Source organism: Capra hircus, chromosome 17, assembly GCF_001704415.2.
Source record: "Capra hircus breed San Clemente chromosome 17, ASM170441v1, whole genome shotgun sequence".
Lineage (NCBI taxonomy): Eukaryota > Metazoa > Chordata > Mammalia > Artiodactyla > Bovidae > Capra > Capra hircus.
The window spans coordinates 22,937,927-22,951,742 of NC_030824.1; the positions used below are offsets into that span (position 1 = coordinate 22,937,927).

The 13,816-nt window shown below is 41.0% G+C and overlaps 1 protein-coding gene across 3 annotated transcripts in view; it reads left to right on the forward strand.

The window, feature by feature from the left end:
- Nucleotides 1-13,816, forward strand: part of GLT1D1 (glycosyltransferase 1 domain containing 1) — a 116,832-nt gene that overhangs the window by 33,055 nt on the left and 69,961 nt on the right. For all 3 annotated transcript variants that reach the window (XM_018061410.1, XM_018061411.1, XM_018061412.1), the window contains exon 4: nt 2,046-2,097. In XM_018061410.1, the coding sequence (XP_017916899.1) occupies nt 2,046-2,097 (52 nt within the window). The remainder of the gene's footprint in view (nt 1-2,045; nt 2,098-13,816) is intronic.

A 13,816-nucleotide genomic window follows, 5' to 3' on the forward strand; every position in this document is an offset into this window, starting at 1 on the left:
TCTTTGTTTGGTTCTTAAGTTTCTCAGCTTCCCTGGCTTGAGAAGATCCCCTGGAGAAGGAAATGGCAACCCATTCCAGTACTCTTGCCTGGAAAATCCCATGGACTGAGGAGCCTGGTAGGCTACAGTCCATGGGGTCGCAAAGAGTCGGACATGACTGAGCGACTTCATTTCACTTCTAAGTTTCTCATTTTTGCAGTTTTCCGCCAATGAAAGTTTCTACACTCCTTGTAACTGCTGTTTAGCTCCTTGTCTCTCCTTTTTATCCCCATTTTTTGGAAAAAAGCCGATGTCCTTAGAATACAGTTGATGTTATCATTTCGCCAATGTTTGGGGAGGGCATAGAGAGCATCTCACTGGATTCTCCAATCCCTACTGGACCCAGATGCAAGGTTTAATGTGGTCTGGTCCTCGTCGCTCATGTTTAACATACACAAAGGGAAGGATTCCGTATTTCTCCCTTAAGTAAGGGGCATACGATTGGCTGTGTCTGGGATTGGTTGCTGGTTGTAAAAGTGGGAGGGGAGAAGGGAAGGCTTGGAGAAGACACAGACAGGGGAATACAAGCTCCCCTTTCTGGGTCATGCCACAGGGGAAGAATCACATAATAATGCCTTTCTTTTGTTGACTCTGCTGTGTGTGCAGCTTGCAGGACTTTGGTTTTGCAACCAGGGATCATATCCGGGTCCTAACCACAGAAGCACCAAGTCCTAACCACTCAACTGCCAGGGAATTCCCTATGAATGGTTCTTTGCTCCAACATTCTTTACTGCGCTGTTTGTCTAATGATGATTTTCTATTTCTACCACTCCTACATTGGTTAATTGGAATTCTACGACAATAAGAGTTGTCTGTTTGACCCTAGTTACTTCTTCAGTTATTTATATAGTTACATCAACATGGACTCATGGCTATTTATTTTATTTTATTGGGTTGGCCAAAAAGTTCGTTTGGGTTTCTTCATGCTATCTTACAGAATAAATTAAAAAAAATAAATTTATTTATTTTAATTGGAGGCTAATTACTTTAAAATATTGTAGTGGTTTTGCCATACATTGACATGAATCCGCCATGGGTGTACATATGTTCCCCATTCTGAAACGCCCTCCCACCTCCCTCCTCATCCCATCCCTCAGGGTCATCCCAGTGCACCAGCCCCGAGCACCCTGTCTCATGCATCGAACCTGGACTGGCGATCTGTTACATGTTTCAATGCCATTCTCCCAAATCATCCCACCCTCGCCCTCTCCCACAGAGTCTAAAAGACTGTTCTATATATCTGTGGCTCTTGCTGTCTCTCATATAGGGTTATCATTACCATCTTTCTAAATTCCATATATATGCATTAGTAAACTGTATTGGCTGTATTGGTGTTTTCCTTTCTGGCTTACTTCACTCTTACAGAATGAATTTTGGGCCAACTCAATATTTGACTCTGTAGCTCATATTACCTTTTTTGCTGCCCAAATCACCCCAGCCACAGCTATCGGAGATATTTTGAGTTGACTTCTGCATCCTTTCAACAAGCTCTCTCTGTATTTTGAACTCTCTTACTTTCTGGCACCATACCTACTTCATTCTGTGGGTACCCAGTCCTGCTTCTGGAAACACGCAATTCTTAATGAGTAGGGGCATTCACATTCTTTGTCCACGAACATTCAATAAATCTTGAGCACATCAGCCTAGTCTTCCTTTAGCGAAGCTAGTGAACCACATATTCTGCCCCTGAATATCAAGAAGTTCCTTGCTTCTCTCATCCATCTTGCTTTCTGTCGTTATCTCTGCTTCTCTGTCCTTCCATAAAGGAACAAGAAAAATAGGAAGCTTTGAGCTTCATTTGTTTATTTCCTGCCTACACAACTTCTTTTTTTGGATGTGAGTGGAGATGGGACCTCATAGCCAACGACCGCGGCTAATAAAGATTGATTGCGCTGTAAATTCCGCTTCTCACCTGTCTGTCACCATTTGTTCCAGAGCGCTGTTTTTCAGTTATGTTGATTAGATTCTGCCCTAATTGTTATCATTCTTTCTGTTCGCTTTCCTAGATTTGCTGTCGCTTTCACGGAGTCAATGAAGGAAACAGCCCAAAGACAGTGGGTAGGTGTTCCTTTCGTGTTTTGATTTGGGCAGGGCTGGCGAAGTTGCAGGATTGGAGAACAGGAAGGCAGTTTTATTAAAGAGCTAACAAACTTCCTTTCGGCACTGCCCGTCCTTGGTGGCCATCATGGTGTATTATATTTCTCATATATTGACTTTTTCTTTTTTTTAATTTGTGTAGGTACTCTTAAACCTTCACTGATTTTTTTTTTTTTCTGATGTTCTTCTTGAATAGCAAAAATAGCCCAATACCCAGATCTTTTCATGCTTTGTCAGTTCTCCTTTTGTGGGCTGCTGCTAAGTCGCTTCAGTCGTGTCCAACTCTGTGCGACCCCATAGACAGCAGCCCACCAAGTTCCGCCGTCCCTGGGATTCTCCAGGCAAGAACACTGGAGTGGGTTGCCATTTCCTTCTCCAGTGCATGAAAGTAAAAAGTGAAAGTGAAGTCGCTCAGTCGTGTCCGACTCTTAGCGACCCCATGGACTGCAGCCTACCCAGCCCCTCCATCCATGGGATTTTCCAGGCAAGAGTACTGGAGTGGGGTGCCATCGCCTTATGGTTTACAAATCACACTAAATGTGGCAGCATCCTCGTACACACTGAGAAAATCTGATTGCATGAGTAGTCCCTTAGGTGGCACCTGGAGTTTCCTAGGCTGGTCTCTTATTAGAAGAGCATTAACAAGCAGAGGGCTTTGTCGCTCTGTGAGTTAATGCCCTTATTGACTTTCTATATTCATTACAACTTAGGGGACAGGTGAGAGGAGCTGGCCGGAGTCTAAATCCTCTGTAGAGCCCTGGTGGAGCTGGTGTATGCAAAACTAGAGAAAAAAGCCAGCCGAAATGCCACTTGCTTTGGGTGGTCCGTAGGCGCGCGACTATTTTCTCAGGTGGTGGCCCCCTGCAGTGTGCCTGGGTCACCAGGATTGCTGGCCCCTGGGCTTTGCCAGCCAGTCATTGTGCTGGCACACTTACACCACAGCACTTGCACCCTTGTCATCTGGAAGCATTATTCCTGTTGGTGGCATTTGGCTGGCTATGTGCATTCTTTATCTATAGGATTTCAACTCATAAAACCTTATGCTTGGAAACGGCTACAGTGCAACAAGGGCAGACACAGTCTTTTGTGGGAATGGTGGTCCTTTACCAAAGCCCAGAGTACCGTGTGTACTTGAAGATACCCTGCAGCCAGAGTGGGGAGTCTTTTTTTTTTTTTTCACCTCGAACTCCCCAGGTGGAGAATCCGAGGGGGCATTTTTCAGGGCAATGTAATGAGTGAAAAACAGCAAGGTTCCTGGCTGCCAGTTTCATGTCTGTATCAGTCTGACTGTTCGTGAACCTTATGGCGGTGATGTACCAGTGGTTCTCAAAGGGGTTTCCCCGGGACTCTCTCAGGATCTCTACAGAGTCAAACCAATTTCCTTCATAATGCTCAGACTTTATCAGAGGCATGATGAAAGGCAAAAACCTTTTTCACCATGTGGAGAGCACTGCTGAGGAAAACACTGATGCCTTTATCATCATGAAGGCAGGTGTACCCATGGATTATTCACCACCACCCACTTGTAGTTAAAACACAAGAGCTAGTTTCGCTTACGGAGAAGGCAACGGCACCCCACTCCAGTATTCTTGCCTGGAAAATCCCATGGACGGAGGAACCTGGTAGGCTGCAGTCTGTGGCGTCACGAAGAGTCCGGACACGACTGAGAGACTTCCCTTTCACTTTTCACTTTCATGCATTGGAGAAGGAAATGGCAACCCACTCCAGTATTCTTGCCTGGAGAATCCCAGGGATGAGGGAGCCTGGCGGGTTGCCATCTATGGGGTTGCACAGAGTTGGACACGACTGAAGCGACTTAGCAGTTTTGCTTAAGACTGTCCTTGATGAAGCACAAAAATTATTGATTTTCTCAAACATTAACCTTTGAATACATTTAAAAAAATGTTTTGTGTGATGACATGGGAAGTATACATCAGCTGTTTCTGCTGGGTCTCAGTGAAGGATGGGGTTATCTTGAGCAAAAACCCTGGTGGGATGTTGAGGATATAGACTGAACCAGTTACTTCTTCATAGGACTTTTTTTTTTTTTTTTAATCTGAAAGACTGGTAGACAAATTATGTTTCCTTCGACTTGGGCATCTGGCAGTCATTTAGTCATTTCCTTAAAAATGAGATAATTGAGTGAATTGCTTCCAGAAAAACAACGAGTAGTATTTACTGCCAATGATACCATTTGAATTTTCAAGCAAAAATTAGAATTTGGTAGAAAATCCTAAGGACAGAAGAGCCTGGCGGGCTATAGACCATGGGATGGCAAAGAGTTGGAGGTAACTGAGAGATGGAGCACACACACAGGCTGCCAAGAGGCAGACTGCTTTCCTGTACAGCCTTTCCTGATGACATCAGCGGTCATGTTAACAAATGTGATTTTTTTTTTTTCAAATGCTGTTTAATGAAATGGTTCCATGTTAGGAAGACCTGTGTCACTCAGTGAACCAATATTTTTCAAAAGACTAATAGGTGGCACTGCAGAACGTTACATAGATAACAGAACCATCAAAGTGCAAGGTAGACCTATGGATTTTAATATATCAGAATGTGATGCCATTTCAGGTTCCGTCTTGCAACTCACATTTAAGAAATAACCATTTGTTGAGTTTCAGTGTCATCAGTTCAGTCGCTCAGTCATGTGTGACTCTTTGTGACCCCATGGACTGCAGCACACCAGGCTTCCCTGTCCTTCACCAACTCCCAGAGCTTGCTCAAACTCATGTCCATCGAGTCAGTGATGCCATCCAACCATCTCATCCTCTGTTGTCCCCTTCTCTTCCTGCCTTCAATCTTTCCCAGCATCAGGGTCTTTTCTAATGAGTCAGTCCTTTGCATCAGGTGGCCAGAGTATTGGAGTTTCAGCTTCAGCATCAGTCCTTCCAATGAATATTCAGGACTGATTTCCTTTAGGATTGACTGGTTGGATCTCCTTGTAGTCCAACGGACTCTCAAGAGTCTTCTCCAGTACCACAGTTTAAAAACATCAATTCAGCTTTCTTTATAGTCCAACTCTCACATCCATTCATGGCTACTGGAAAAACCACAGCTTTGACTAAACAGACCTTTGTCTGCAAAGTAATGTCTCTGCTTTTTAATATGCTGTCTAGGTTGATCATAGCTTTTCCTCCAACAAGCAAGCGTTTGGTGTCATATCCAAGAATAAAACCCATAATGATCTGAAAAGGCTCAGGAAAGGCTCAGATTAAAATACTCCTCTCCAGTTCAACTACCTATCAGCAAGAAGCAGAATTTTCTTTCTATACTTCAGCCTAAACAACATATGAAAACAGATTGAATAGAGTAGTAAATATGAGACTCCAGCTGTCTTCTGCTAAGCCAGACATAAAAGAGAGGTTTTCCTTGTTGAAGCATTTTTCTCCCCCATGAGTTCCCCACCCCCTTCTCTAATTTCTCAATTAAAATTTATTTTTTAATCAGAGAATAATTGCTTTACAATGTTGTATTGGTTCCTGCCATACAACATTGGTTCCTGCTAGTCATAACTATATGTGTATATACATATATCCCTTCCCTCTTGAGCCTCCCTTCCACCCTACCCTCCCACCCCTGTAGGTCATCACAGAGTGCCAGGCTGGGCTCCCTTAACTTCTCAATTTAAACGTCACCTTTGTCCATAAAATCTATATGTCTCCAAAATTGGTAGAGATCTGTTCACTGCTGTATCAGTTATTTTTTGCAACATAACAAAGCTCATCAAACATAGTGCTTTAAGACAAACATTTATCATGTTCTTTGTGTTGTCTGGGCATTTCTGGCTGAGGTCAGCTCAGCAAGGCTGGGTGCTCCAGCGTGGCTTAGCTCACATTCTGGAGCCCCTCAACTGGGCTGGCTGGGACACTTGCTGTCTCTCTCTACGTGGTCTATTGCCCTGTATTAAGCTCAGTGGCAGGAGAGTGCAGGCACCAGTGCCTGAGCTGGCTGCACGCTTCTGCCTGTGTGATGTTTGCTCCTGTCCTGTTGGCCAGAGCAAGTCAAGAATGGAGACGTTATCTCCTCCTCATTATAGGATGATCTTCAAGATAGCCTTGAAAAAGCTTGGATTCAAGGAGGTGGTAATCTGTGGTCCATTTTAATAATCCGCCACACTTAGCATTTTTCCTTCACGATTATAACACTTCTTTCCTTTACTTTTCTCTCCGTGTGGCTGTGAGCTCTTTGAGGTCAGGAACCAGATATGATTCACCCCGTTATCCCCAGAGGTAGCATAACACCTCCCATTCAATACATTTTTGTCCAGTTGACTTTGTCAGGAATGGATCTTTCTTTAAAACTTTTTAATACAGAAATGTCCAAGCATGCACAAAAGTAGCAAGAATAGTCGGGTAAAAATCTATATACGTACTGTCTACTTACCATTCTCCAATCCTTATTTAATCGACTCTTATTCTCTACTCACAACTCCTACACACACACACACACACACACACTTCTTTTTTCTGGAATATTTAAAAAAATCACAACCACCATGCCATTTTATTGTTTTAACTTTCTAACCCAGCTTTTTTTCTGAACAACTAATTGCCATAGTTAGCTCCCAGTTTTTGAGTCTGTAAATCCCTTTGGCTGGCCCCAATAAAAGTCCCCTAAGTAGCATTACAATTTGATGAATGTTTTATGTTTCATTATGTTTTTTTTAAAAACTTTAAATTTTATATTGGAGTATTGATGATGAACAATGCTGTGATGGTTTCAGGTGCACAGCAGAGTGACCATTTCATTTTATCTGTGCATATATGCCATTTGCCTGCAAATGTTCATTGGGTAAAAGCGCTTTTTTTTTAACATAAGCTCCATGTTATGGATCCATTTGTGGGCAGGAAGACCATAGTGTATAAGGAAGAATAAAAAAGGGCTCAGGGATGTTAACATTTTATGAATAAGTTGGACGAACTTGAGTCAAGGAGTTTAGATTAGGAAAGGGAGGAGTATGGAGCCTTTAAGTTGCAGACACATTGAATTAGAGACAAAGATGGAACCTGAGGGGTAACTATCCAGCTGTGGTCAGAAAGGAGTGCAACTGGAGATAACAGATGTAGGAGTCAGCAGTGTCAAGGTGATACTTGAAGCATGGAAATGATTATTCTTAGATGGGATTAACTTTTAGACGTGATGATGAGAAAGCAGTGTTAAACGCATAGTTCAGTTACATTTGGGGCCGACTTTGCAGTCCTGGTGATAATAGCCAGCAATATCCTATATGAAGAGTCATTTCTTGTTTTTTTGGCTGGGCCGAGGGGCTTGCTGGATCTTAGTTCCCCTTCCACTGCAGTGAGCCCTGAGCCATCGCAGTGCAATGAGAGCAGAGTCGTAACCACTGGACAACCAGGGAATTCCTGGAAGGATCATCTTACATTTCAAGATTAAGTTGGCCATTTGCCTGTCACCCAGGAGGTCAGTCACACTCTAAGCCTGGGTTAGCAGTCTTTGTTTTCAGAAAGATACTTTCCCGAATATAATAACAAGGCATTTGAAGAAAAATGAGAGAAGTCAGCAAAACTTGTTTGGTTTTGGATGATGATATCAGAGGCAGTATCATAAAAGCTCATAGCAGAAAGGATGAATTTATTTTTATAGTTTAAAGTGGTTGGGTTAGTTATTAAATTCGAATGTGAACCTTTTTTTTTTTAATACAGCTTTATGGAATTTTTTTTTTTGGTGGATGATTTTTCAATAAAGTTAGCTCAATATCTTTATTTGATTAGTTTTAAAAAATAAAAACTATATAGAAATAATATAAAGGTTAACTGTTCAGCCATATCTTCGGAATTCTTTGAGATGGGTTTTTGTGGAAAGACTGTTTGTAGTTATGTGTTCTGAACAGTGATGTAGTTTTTGAATAATTAAGGTTTGTTCTTCATTATTGAACTGCCAGCTCTTGTTTTTAATTCTTTCTTCTTTATTTTGGTGAGCAGGCTTGACTCAGGTATAAATATAGTTAATCCTTTCTAATTATTATCAGACCAGAATCAAGTTCCAATAATCCCGGATTAGAAAGAAAGACTTACAGCCCTTGCTTCTTACTGCTTTTGTGATTTCATTAAAGTCTGTGTAGATAAATACAGTTTTGAGCATAAAAGCTGGTCTAAAACTGATATTTTCTTAAGCTTCATTTGTATAAAAACACATGCACGCTCTTACAAAATTTTAATTTTATTAAAAAAAATCTAATTTTATTAAAAAATTTTTTTTTGCCTCTGCCATGTGGCATGTGGGATCTTAGTTCCCTGGTCAGGAATTGAACCCGTGCGCCCTGCATTGGAAGTGTCCTCGCACCACTTAACCACTGCATCACCAGGGAAGTCCCCATAGGCACTCTCTTGATACCAGCACTATACTAGAAGTTCAATGCAACCGACAAAGGTGAGCCATGGATCTAATTTAAAATTTTCTGGTAGCCACATTTTAAAAAGTAAGTGGAAACAAGAAAAATCAGTTTTAATGGTCTGTTTGACTTAATCTATCTCCTGGAGTTAGCCAACCTGTGAAAGATCAGCCAGCCTGCAAAGACTGCCCTCGCTTTTGACATCAAGTTCAGGGGGTCCCCAGAACCAGCCTCAAGTTTGAGAATTTCCTTGCAAGATTCAGAACTCACTGAGTGTTATTATACTCACAGTTGTGGTTTACTGCTGGGAAAGGATACAGACTAAAATCAGCCAAAGGAAGAGACACAGGGGCTGATCCTCCATGGCCTTCTCTCTGGTGGAGCCAAGACTGTGTGCCCTCTGGTTATCCACCTGTGGTCATTTTAACCTCCAGTTATTTTAAAACAGATTTTATTGGTGTATAGTTGCTTTACGATTTTATGTCAGTTTCTGCTGTACAACAAAGTGAATCAGCTGTATGTATACGTATATCCCCTTTTTTTGGATTTCCTTCCCATTTAGGTCACTACAGAGGACTGAGTAGAATTCCCTGAACTATACAGTAGGTTCTGATTAGTTACCTATTTTATACATAGTAGTATATATACAGGACTTCCCTGGTGGCTCAGATGGTAAAGCGTCTGTCTACAATGCCGTAGACCCGGGTTTGATCCCTGGGTTGGGAAGATCCCCTAGAGAAGGAAATGGCAATCCACTCCAGTACTATTGCCTGGAAAATCCCACGGACAGAGGAGCCTGGTAGGCTACAGTCCATGGGGTCGCAGAGAGTCTGACACGACTGAGCGACTTCATGGTTCATGGTTGGTAACTGAAACCTTTTCTCTCTGCGGAACCAGTGAGTGTGGTTTAATTTGTCTCCATTGGGTTCAAAACCCCACAGGCCTGTGTAAAGTTTAACTGCACTGTTTATGTGCTTTTTTTCTAGTAAGTACTCAGCTAAGAGGACTTTTTCTAAATTCAAATATTTGTTAACTATTTTTACAAAATCGTGAGCTTGAGTCAATATTGCTTGATGCAATTATCAGATTCAGAACAACATGTCACATGGGTACTCTTTGCTGAGTTTAGTGCTGAGCTAAGTTTCCTGGCATTGTTACTTTTCAGTGGGTTTTTGTTTTTTTTTTAATTTGGAAACTGAGTCACTGCCTCCAGAGCCCTCGTGTATCTACCCTGCCTTGGCACTCCTTAAAGAAAAGTAACTTTGTGGAAGCAGTTAGGCGATGCTTAAAGAGTAATTTTCCTTTCATTGTGTACCTATACTCATCAAAGTTCTTTTGGAAGTTAAAATACAGAAAGCCAGACAGATCTCATTGACTGTCATATGCCCGGTTCATGGCACAGGTGAGCTCAAAAGGCCAATGTCCGTGTTAGTTCTGTTCTAATCTGAATGGGCTGCCTCTTGCCTAATCATTGAAGTTTGTTGTCCTGAGAATTGCTTATTTCTTCTTCTTCCTGCATGGCCTACTGCTTTATATCTGATCATCTTTGAAAAATCACATTGACAGAAGCTATACAGACCACATCTTTTATTATAGCTTATGCTATAGTGGAAGCTTAGGAAACATTTGCTTCCTTTGTTTCATCTTTGGAAACCCTAGTTTGTAATGCTGGCCCTCCCTGCAAATAGGCTGCAAAGGAAGCTCCAGGGACTGGTCATATCCTAGGGAGCTAATCATTTCTAATAACTTCTATTATGATTGGCTTCCCTCAGAGATTTCTTGATAGAACTGCAAGTGTTCTTTGCATTTTTTCCCCCATGTGAGATCCTTGAGAATTGAAAAATTTTTAAGTTTTTCCAAAGAATAGAAAAACTCATCATTTTCAGAGTATAGATTCTGAGTTAAACTTTCCCATAACCTGGGGCACAAACTTTTGGAATGATCTGAAGCATTGCTTCTAATTCAAAAGATTACTAAGGCACAGAACAGTAGGGGAAACTTGTGAATAAAATCAGCAATGCGTGCATGAATAAATCATCTATGCATACGTGCTAAGTCACTTCAGTCATTTCTGACTCTTTGTGACCCTGTGGACTGTAATCCACCAGGCTCCTCTGTCCATGGGATTCTCCAGGCAAGAATACTGGAGTGGGTTGCCATGCCCTCCTCCAGGGGATCTTCCCAACCCAGGTATGGAACCCCACGTCTCTAATGTCCCCTGCATTGGCACGCAGATTCTTTACCACTAGCGCCACCTGGGAAGTCCCAGATCACCAATGATTCCACTTTATTTGCTCCATAGATTTAACTGTATTTTTTTAAATCTTCCTGGGGATTTTCCTGTTGGCATTCCTATTTCTTGAATCGCTAGACTGGATTACCTATTGCACATTCATGCCTTGATTTTTGCCCAGGGTTGTTTTAGTTTCATTTTTATTGCCTGTTCCAGATTGGATCCCTGAAATGGGACCCCAATTTAGTTTTCAGATTTCTCCCTCATCTCATTCGTGGATTTTTTTCCTTTTCTTGAAAAGTCTTGGCTTGGTTTAGTTGTAAGAATTCTGTGAAAAGGTCATGCCCCCTCCTTTTTTATTTTTAACTCTTTTTTATTTTTTAGCCTTGCCTATCAGCTTACAGGATCTTAGTTCCCCAACCAGGGATTGAATCCAGGTCCCCATCAATGAAAAAGCTGAATCCTAACCACTGGACCATCAAGGAATTCCCTAGACATTATTTGCTTTTCTTGCTTAAAAACGATTTTTAAGGGGAAAAAGAAAAAGGAGAAAAGAAGAGACCTGTGTCATCTGAAAAGTGCCCAATTTCTGTGTTTTGTGATATATTTCGAGTTTTACACTTATTAGTCATGATTTCTTTGAACTCACTTATAACTACTTTAAGAGGACTTTTAACAAATCCATCATCAGAAATTGAAAATAATTAATGATTTTTGCCACCTGTAGAGGATGAAACTATGCACAGATTTTTAAAAATAATATTTATTGTGCTTTCCACTTAGCATAAACTTTAATTTCAGGTCATATTAATCAAAGAGTGGGAAATCTTTCTGTTGTTTCCATCTGTATGGTATTCCATTATAAAAAGGCATAGATGAGTATTTAAGTTTGTTACAAAGTCCCATATACTTATAAGTATTTATCCAAAAGGGCCTTGGCTTTTTATATCTAGTAGTGGGTCAAATTAAGTAATGGTTTCACATAGATATTAAAAATGGAGAAAAAAAAATGGAGAATCTTCCTTCTCCATCCTTCCTACACACACACACATACACAGTCTTCTTTTTCATTTTATGCATCGGTGAGCTCATCTTGCAAAGGAAATGATATATATGTAAGGACTTCAACTCATGTTATTTCAAGGCAAGTGAAACAACAATAAATATTGAGCAAAGAACCCTGATTTGTATTTAGAATATTTTAATATAGAGAATGATTTTCAAAATCAATATAAGCCAATTGGCTTTTGCCAGATAGCTTTTTAGTGATTGAAAATAACTCAGGTGCAGATTTCTTTTATATTGTGCCTCTATTTTCTTGATTTGCCTGGGTAAGATCTTCAGATATCATTTATGACATGTTTTAAAAGCTTATGTCAGACTTGAGGGGGTTCAGTAGATTCTAGGGAAATAATCCTCATAGACATAGGTAAAGATTAGCAGATAGACCCAGATGTTTCTACATAGAGTCAATTTATTCTGTTTATTGAGTTGAAATACCCATTTAATTAATTAATCTTTGTTTGTGCCCAAAAGAGCTTTCTTGAGAGGAGCTTTTGGGGTTTACTTATTTATTTTTAAAAATCCTGCATATCTTTAAAAAAATAAATATTTATTTATTTATTTGGCTGTGTTGGGTCTTACCCGTGGTGTGCAGGCTGAGTTGCCCCACGGCACGTGGTATCTTAGTTCCGTGATCCCTCAGCAGGAATCGAACCCACGTCCCCTGCATAGGCAGGTGGTCTCTACCCACTGGAACACCAAGGAAGTCCCCAAAGGGGTTTTATGTGTTTCTAATTGCACAGCACAGTTCTAACGAAAACAGTAGCAAGGCTATAAACTCCATGTTGCCGGACTTTCATGAATCGAATTTATATAGAATTATGTTGAAGCTGTTTTTGTCAAAAACATTGTATTACCTTTAAAGTTAAAATGCCATCTGGGTGTATTTTTTTACCATGCTGCAATATCTTTTCTATAGGCATTTTCTAACCCAATGTTGTAGCCTTTAGGGCTGGTTAAAGAAGAGATGCTCTTAAGCCTGTACTGCATTCCAATACAATTTTCTTCAGTTTTCTAATGAAATTATAATTAAACAAAAAGGAATGTTTTAGGGCTCTGAGCTAAATTCTGACATCAGATGGTTACTATTATCCATTTTCTTTTCCCATTTAGGTTAACATCTTTTTTAACTAGTAGAGGTTTTTGAAACTTGTATATGTGTGTGTGTTGGAGGCTTGCTATTTTAAGGGGTTTTTTTGTTTTAAGAATGCCTCTCTGCTCTATGGTGAATTGAGGAGGATACGCAAGACTTTTAGAGGTCTCAGATGCCTCTGATGGTTAAATGTAACATGTCATGCTAAGGTGAAAAGCGAAACGAGACTGGTCTCCCTGTACCAAGTTCCGATCAGCTGTCATCCTAGCATGGCTGGAAGATGCCTCTCCCAGAAACTTCCCGTCCAGCAGGGAGAGGGCAGGGTAACTTCTACTTCTCCTCATCAGTTATCTCTCCCTTCTTGGGACTGCCTCACCTTGAATTTGTTTCCTAAAACATAAAACTGATTTGAGGATGAAGGTCAAAGTGGACCAGCAGATCACATGCAGTACATGGGCTCCAGGTCACCTTAAGGAACACTCGGAACGCTGCCCCCACCACACACACACATTCAGAACTCAGTGTGGGGGATGACTTCTGGGATGGCCACTCTTTACCTAGTTTAGTCATTTCATGCATGGAGCTAAGATTTAGGCCTCTTGGCCCAAAAGTGCACCTTTTAAGACTTTTTCACCCAGGTGACCATATCTTTGGCTACTTACGAGAAACACCCATCGGAACCTACTTGACCCTGCCGCCCTTTACAAGCGGATGTCTCACTTGGCTCTTGCAACCTCCGTCTTGGAGGTCTAACCCTGATTTTAAAAATATTTATGTCACTGTTTCAATATGAACTCGAGAAATGGATTCTTTTTCTTTCTAGCAGTTTTGTGACGTTCCACCAGAAAACATCACCAGGAGTAGTGAGTTTATCTCTGGGGACCCATATCTAGGTTATCATGCAAGTATCGCCTTGTCCCTTGATGTCAAAGAGGCT